This window comes from Telmatherina bonti (genome assembly GCF_933228915.1).
Source record: "Telmatherina bonti genome assembly, chromosome: 20".
Classification (NCBI taxonomy): Eukaryota; Metazoa; Chordata; class Actinopteri; order Atheriniformes; family Telmatherinidae; genus Telmatherina; species Telmatherina bonti.
The window spans coordinates 11,856,764-11,864,564 of NC_136618.1; the positions used below are offsets into that span (position 1 = coordinate 11,856,764).

The 7,801-nt window shown below is 42.4% G+C and overlaps 1 protein-coding gene across 1 annotated transcript; it reads left to right on the forward strand.

Annotated features, from left to right (window-relative positions):
- Nucleotides 1-1,660: 1,660 nt before the first annotated feature.
- Nucleotides 1,661-5,000, forward strand: LOC306770706 (uncharacterized protein; the record flags this gene model as incomplete). Its single annotated transcript, XM_079259606.1, has 5 exons — nucleotides 1,661-1,669; nucleotides 2,086-2,192; nucleotides 2,587-2,825; nucleotides 2,902-3,077; nucleotides 4,842-5,000. 5 exons carry the CDS (start codon nucleotides 1,661-1,663, stop codon nucleotides 4,998-5,000), a joined length of 690 nt encoding a protein of 229 aa, XP_079115732.1.
- Nucleotides 5,001-7,801: the final 2,801 nt, after the last annotated feature.

A 7,801-nucleotide genomic window follows, 5' to 3' on the forward strand; every position in this document is an offset into this window, starting at 1 on the left:
CTGTGATGCTCTCTGCTTGGCTCACCTTTTTAACTGGGAATTTTAGTTCTTAGAGTGGTGTGATCCAGCCTGGTCACATTTACATTTCTTGTAGGTAATTTGATGGATTTTAGTAAATCAGGATTATTCACAATACATCAGAAATTTAAACTGTCTTGAAAGAGTGGAATTATGGCATAAAGAAAAAAATTGCCTGTATTATTATAGTATCTGCTGCCAAACAGAAATAGTCTCATGCGGAGTTGAAAGCCAAAGGATAAAAATGGGTTTTAAAATGAGTTTTATAAACAGACAATGAGGAAGACTTTGTAGGTCTGCTGACCAGACGCTATTATTTATCAGAATCTATATCTATAAATATATCTATAAAGCTTCCCTTGGCAAAGGAAATTTGATCAGCTGCATCCAGACAATCATTCAGCTTGCTTAAATGCTGGACAAGACAAAAAAAAAAAATATATATATATATATATATATATATATCAGAATGGCGTCTATTTCAGCTGCAGATTTAAATATTAACTATTTCAGTCTCTGCCTCTTTGTTCCTCTTCGTAGACTGAAGGAATCACTGAGGCAGTGTGATATGGCACTTGGACCAAAATACCAACAGTTTCATACACTTACTGGTGTGTAAAGGGATGAAAACGAGCCGATGGAAAAACCAAGTACTTCAAGTAAACCAGAGGAAGTTGTTGAGTTGGGTTCAGTCTGGCTTTAGCTGCCATTTTCCTCTGTATCATTTACATAATTTTTAATCAAAATCTCATGATAAACATTTTGAGGTTCTGGATGAAAATAACTGATATGTAAATGACGATGACACACATGATCATCGAGAGGGAGAATTTTCTTTACATATTAATGAGCTCGAGATGCCCATAATAAATTTACAGGTTATAACACCTGGGTTGTGGTTCGATTTCATCAGGTGTTAAGTGTGGAGCCCTCCAGGAACATTGCAATACAAACACTTTTGTACGTAATGGTATCCGCTCTCCTGTCCCTGGCTGTTGGTAAGACTTGGTTTTATCACAAAACCTGTAAATAGACACGTTATTAAGGCAGCTATCAATCATATTTAGTTTGCTTCATGTTGTAGGACTAGTTTAGTGGCCGTCTTGTAGGTAACTATGATCAAATCAAAGATACTTTAATTAAAACCGTGTCAGTCTTATGATCCGTTCTTCTGCTGAAACATTTTAAACCTGGAATCTTTGCAAACTACTTCAGGTGAGAGGAGTTTTCCATGCTTTAGTAAAATAACTTTGCTATATATGATAGTTGGATAGAAAGTAACCTGCAGGCTTTTCTTTGTGTCGAGGATGAAAAGTACCCAAGCGGTGGTGGTGCAACTTGTTTGGCTTCAAAATATTAGATAATATTTAGGTACATGCAAAAGACTGTGGACTCATTGTTACCCACCATTAATTATTACTATTACTGGTCAAGCAGGGACAGATATGCTCCATCATAGTTTGTTCTGGTTTTTCTGTAAATGACTTGAAGTTTCTCTTGTTGTTTTATCATCATCTCCTATCAGTACTTTTACTAATTTGTCAAAAAACTGCCAAGTTTTATGTAGCCGCGCCGCGCTGTGATAACTCTGGCCTCTGAGATGAGGGATGTTCCAGCACCAGGAGATGGAGAAACTCCCGGGATGACAACGGTAAATATAGTCTCTTCCTCTCTGTATCGAGTTTGCTAATATTATTTGTGAAGTGTAGAAGTGTGATGAAAATACGACAGTCACTGTGTATCTCGGAAAAAAGAAGCCGGTGGACGGTTATGTTCAAGGATCCAACGTTCTGGACCTGCATCTTGCTTGCTCCTTAATACTGAAGTAAAAAAAAAATATATATATCCTTTTACTCCACGTTGTGAAAGTTTAGAAAAAGCAGACGATTTTATTTGGTAACTATTTTTACTCAAATAATTAAAAAAAGAGTTAATATTTTATCCCTGTAAATTTCTGGGGTTTTTCAAAGGCTACCGAGCTGCACCTGAATTCTTACTGGGAACGACACTTTCTCAGCAGTTGCATGAGCTTTGATAAACTCTATATGCACGTACTTTCTATTCCAGCTACCTTCCAGTCGGAGCGGTGTTCCTGATTGCAGCCACGTGCTGGAGGTCAGCGACTGGGATTCCGTCAGAAAACTGGGACACTTTGCAGGAGCTGTTTGGCTCAGGTAGGTTTTACCACCAGGACCAGAATCCCACTCCTCCTGCAGCAGGACATACTATGCACACGCACTCTGGTTAAAGTTACAAGACAAGAACTCAGACATGCTCACACATTGGCTCCAATTACAATCATTTGTCAATCTAACAAGCTTTTTTTTCTCTGCGCTGTGGAAGCCAGACTATCAGAAGAAAACCTTTCATCATGTAGCAAAACAGAAATCATTTTCATGAGAGAAACATGATTCATTATGATTCATATCTATATCTGCTTTTTTTTTTTTTTTTTTATTCCTGGACTTCCGGATTGCTTACGACAGCTAGGGCCTGAAAAAAGTGCATTGTAGCACAAATATATCTCCATCCGCCGTGCCAAGAAGCTTGGAATGGAAAATAGTGAACCTGCTCAGCTTTCACTCCCTGTCCACACTCCCCTCCTCAACTCACCTGGAATCTCCAACAAGACTCTCACAGTCAAACAGAGGAAAACACACATGGAACCTTTACCACTAAAATCCAGCACAGCATCACTCTGTCACACACACATGATGGATACAACATCACATGTTCTGCCAGATATCCTGTGGATGAAGGAAAACATGTGAAGACATCAGAGACAGAAGAGACTCTCAGTGTTTCATGTAAGTCATCCTGTCAGCACATCATGGTTCAGCTGTTTCTCATCAATAAACTTAATGTGTGTCACATTTTCCTCAGATGCTCCTAAAGACACCTCAGCATCCATCAGTCCATCAGGTTTGGTGTCAGCAGGTAGCTGGGTGAATCTGAGCTGCTCCAGCAGAGCCAAGCCTCCCGTCAGCAGCTTCACCTGGTTCAAGATCACCTCAGATGGACCCGTTAATGTGTCTGATGGAGAATTTTACAGCTTCAATGTAACAGTAGAAGGAAATTATTGCTGTGTGGCTGCAAATAAGTTGGGAAATCAGACGTCACAAGAAATTCATGTTAAAATTGAAGGTAAACAGTTAACTTACTGCAGTCTCAGTCATGACTGTTTAGGGACACATTAATGTGTCTAAGGGACAAATTTACACATTGAAGATGAACCTGACAGATCTAGAAAGTTACTACTGCGTTGCTGCAAATATTCTCAGGAGTCAGATGTCACTTTTGATCCATTTAAAAAAATGAAGGTAAAACCAAAACAGGCTTATCCTGATTCTTTATTGACCAGAAACAGTAATGTTGAATGTGCCGACTTCATTTTCCACTGAGGAGAAGGTGACATGATGTCTTGTTACAGGCATTCAGCAGTTTGGGGCTTTTTTTTTTTCCAGTGAAGATACTGGGAATTGTAATGCTCTGCAGTACAACCATCATCTTTGAATGGTGAGACAAAGTGTTCTATGATATGAGACTTTGCAGCTGGAAAACAGCTGGTCTCTTTTAAATGTCAGTGTTTAACATCTGTCTCATCTGCTTTTCATGCAGCTGGATTAGATCCAGATTCTCCAACTAAGCAGAGAAGGTAAGCTGTCTGACATCATTCTTGTTCTTATCAAGACTGTCAAAGTGTGTGAGAAGAAAAGGAAATCAACATGTATATAGCTCCTGTTGGGAAAGAGTTTGAGTTGCAGTAAATTCTCTCACCTCTCTGTGCTGTTTCGTTTCCACAGGACGCAGAAGAAGCAGACCATGTCAACAGAGTGATCCAGATTCAAGCATCACGATCCTCAAGGAGACGAGGAAGATGTCAAGTTCTCTCTTAGCGGAAGCTTTTTTTTTTTTTTCTTGAACCAGTTGAGGCAGATGGCTTCCCTCCCTGAGCCGGGTTCTGACGGAGGTTTTCTTCTTGTTAAAAGGGAGTTTTTTCCTTTCCACTGCCGCCTCATGCAGCTCAGGATGGGGGATTGGATCAAAGTCATGATTCAATGCAGTCAGATGGTTTCTATTATTATTGGCTATGTATGAATTGGCTTGAAATGATGTGTATGTAAAGTGCCCTGTGACAACATTGTTGTGAAGGGGAGCTATACATATGAAGTTGAATTAAATTTAGATTTCCTTCAAATGTTGGAGTTTGTAGATGTTTGGAGATGCTCTTTTGTTATATGATCTCATTGAGACTCGTCTTTCTATATTTATCTGTTTAAACTGTTTTCTGATGGTCTCAAATGATCAACCTTTATCTCTGATGTTCATTCATTCATTTTCTGAACTGCTTATTCCAATTCAGGGTTGCGGGGAAGCTGGAGCCTATCCCAGCCGGCTTTGGGCGACAGGCAGGGTACACCCTGGACAGCTTGCCAGTCCATTGCAGGGCCACACACAGATGAACAACCACTCATGCTCACACCCACTCCTAGGGGCAATTTAGAGTGACCAATTAACCTATCATGCATGTGTTTTGGAAGGTGGGAGGAAGCTGGAGTACCCGGAGAGAACCCACGCATACATGGGGAGAACATGCAAACTCCACACCCCGCAAACTCACCGATATGGAAGGAACTCTTAGGACCCATCCATCCCTGGTCTCATCGTAAGACAAGCAGCGGCAATGTCCAACTCCTAAATAAACAACTCCTACAAGATCCAATACTGGGTGCAAGCAAAACCATTCAAACTTTCCTACACTCAATCCACACATTCATACAATTTATAGAATTAAAAACTAAAACTACTTTGCTTTCCCCCAGATTGAGACCCTTCCACAGGGTCTGAGCTTTGGCGGTGGTCCGGCGCAGTTAGCTGTCCCAGGCAGATGCCGGCGCAGTGCAATGAGGCCTCCACTGACGGCAGGAGTACCTCTCCTATGGCTGGGGAATGGAAGAGCGTGTTCCTATGTGTCCCCCTGACTCCTCCTATCCCTGCCTGGATGGCGAACTCACCCTACAATCCCACTAACTGTCTTCGCCACCAGGCCCACTGAGCACTATAGTTGCTTGGCTGGGTTATTACCCAATAGCAGTCACCAAGCTCCTCTCCAAAGAATGCCTCGCACACACTCAGTCCTTTTATCACCTCTGCTTACTCTATCCCAGGTGCTCCCACTCACTACAATATTTTAGGTTCTATTTTGGAAAAAAGTCTCAAACTTCACAAGGCTCCAGTAGCTTCCAATGCAATGCATACAAATTACATTTAGGTTAAAAATATATCTAAGTTTTATCTGACCCACGTCTTACTACAGAGATACAACATAGTTTTAGATGCAGGTATGTGTGAAGTTTGGATGTTCAGATGGAGAACCGCCAACTCTGACAAAAAGCAGAGGTTGGAGAGATCTTATGTGGTGCTGTGTGTAAAGGTGGGACAGGGAAACAGTCAAAGCCCTGGTGGGCTGACAGAGTCTGCATGAAGGACAAGAGGAGAGAAGTGAAACGATGTTTGGGAGACCTAAGATTTTGTAACACACCAACACAATGAGAAGCACAGATGTTTGTTAAATTAATGTAAAAGAACAATCTAAATACTGCCCAAGTCCCAGTGAAAGCGGGCCGCTTCATCGCCCAAGCTTGAGATGCCAAACAGTCCAATCTCATGCAACACTCTGGCTTTTTGGGACCCTGTCAGTCATAACACTCTCCAACTGGGCTCTATAGTCCAATCCAGCGTCAGGACACCCACACTGCCTGAGATGCTAATTGACGTGCATTCATGGGGATGTTTGTAACCGTAAAAGCATCACAGGGGCTTTAGAAGTGGCTATACTAAATGCAAACTGAAGTGGGTATATTCTGTATACCTGCATATACCCTGAACTACACCACTGGCAATACTCTTCTGCTTCCCATTGGTGTACCTGGAAAACCAAAGATAAATTTTTCAGGGAAATGATAGTAAAAAGTGATTTGTGAAAACAACATCTTTAGATGAGCTGAGAAACTGAGCAGGATTTTCTTGTACCACATCAACTCCTAGTCATGTTTAAAATAGTGTTTTTCAACCTTTTTTGAGCAAAGTCACACTGTTTTCACTGGGGAAAAAAATCACAAGGCACATTCCAAACTGAAATGTTTCTTTTAGTCTGTAATAATAAAATAAAGTCCATTGTGTCAAAGTATCATGAACAGAAATCAGATAAACACAAGAAAAAGCAGTTTTTTGGATCTTACTGAGTGAGAAACCTGCCTGTTTGGATGAACACCGAGCTGCTTTTTACATCAGGTGAAATTGGATCATTTCTCATGGCACACCTGATGATCTCTCATGGCACAGTGGCTGAAAAACACCGGTTTAAAAGACAGAGACTACATATCTACAGATGTGTTGTGACAGTGCAGGACTACAGATGGAAACTAGCCTTATAGGTTTTAACTTGGCATGTTTACATGATTATCTTATGAAATGTTCGTTAACTGGCATTGTTCTGTCCAAATATAAAACAATACACTGTAAAAATGATTGTTTGCCAAAGAAATGGTCTGTTATCTTTAGTTTATTGGCTGCTACTTCAGCTAAAACAGTGATAGAGGGAAGTACTATTTCCTCTGCTATAGTGTGAGACTTTTTTAGATGGGAAAACTCTGCACGCTCGATTATGTGGAGGAACTTGTGCATTTGATGAGACGGATGCTGCAGTTAAACAACTTTATATACGACAACAGAGTAGTATTTTTAAAGTAAATCAACAGACTTTTCTTGAACTTACTCACTCATTGAAAGTTCATTTGGCATGGTGCTCCTAAAATCTTCTGAGCAGACATCAGTTCAGTGCATTTTGCTTCTTGCAGTTGCCAGAGTGAGGTCTTCTCTGGATCAGGTAAGAAGTTATGACCTGTGAAGTTTACTTTTGCATGGTAACAGCTAACTAACAGCTTGCTAATTTGGTCATGGTTAAGTAGCTCGTTTAACTATTTTGTTACAGTGGCTGGAGGGAGGTGGACCCAAATGCAGGAGTCGGGGCGCCAGTCTACAGAACTGAGGTTTATTCTCAGGGCAGAGCAACAAAATGACAATTAACAGAATGACAATGAACCAACCAACACAACTGAAACCGAGGGGTATAAATACACAGAAAAACCAAACAAGAAACAGGTGAAGCAAATTAACTAAGTGAACGCAGGTGAACTCAATGACCAGGAAATCAATAAAGCTAAACAAACAAACAAGGGAACCAAACAGGAAATACTACCAAAATAAAACAGGAACCCAGAACCAAGGAAAAAGCAAACCACCACATCATAACAGTACCCCCCCCTCAAGGGCCAGCCACCGGATGGCCCCAAAAACATCCAGAGTCCCGAGACGGGCGGGAGGAGGGGGCCCGGAGGAGGGACCAGGGGAAAAAACAAAGTCCAGGGGCACAGGGCCGGGGAAAGAGTCCAAAGGGCCTAGCTCTGGAGGGCGGCCGGGAGGCCGAGACGACGAAGGCAGGCCAGGCTCTGGAGGGCGGCCGGGAGGCCGAGACGACGGAGGAGGAGAAGGAGCGACCTCCTCGCCGGACACTGGAGACGGAGGAGGAGAAGGAGCGACCTCCTCGCCGGACACTGGAGACGGAGGAGGAGAAGGAGCGACCTCCTCGCCGGACACTGGAGACGGAGGAGGAGAAGGAGCGACCTCCTCGCCGGACACTGGAGACGGAGGAGGAGAAGGAGCGACCTCCTCGCCGGACACTGGAGACGGAGGAGGAGAAGGAGCGACCTCCTCGCCGGAC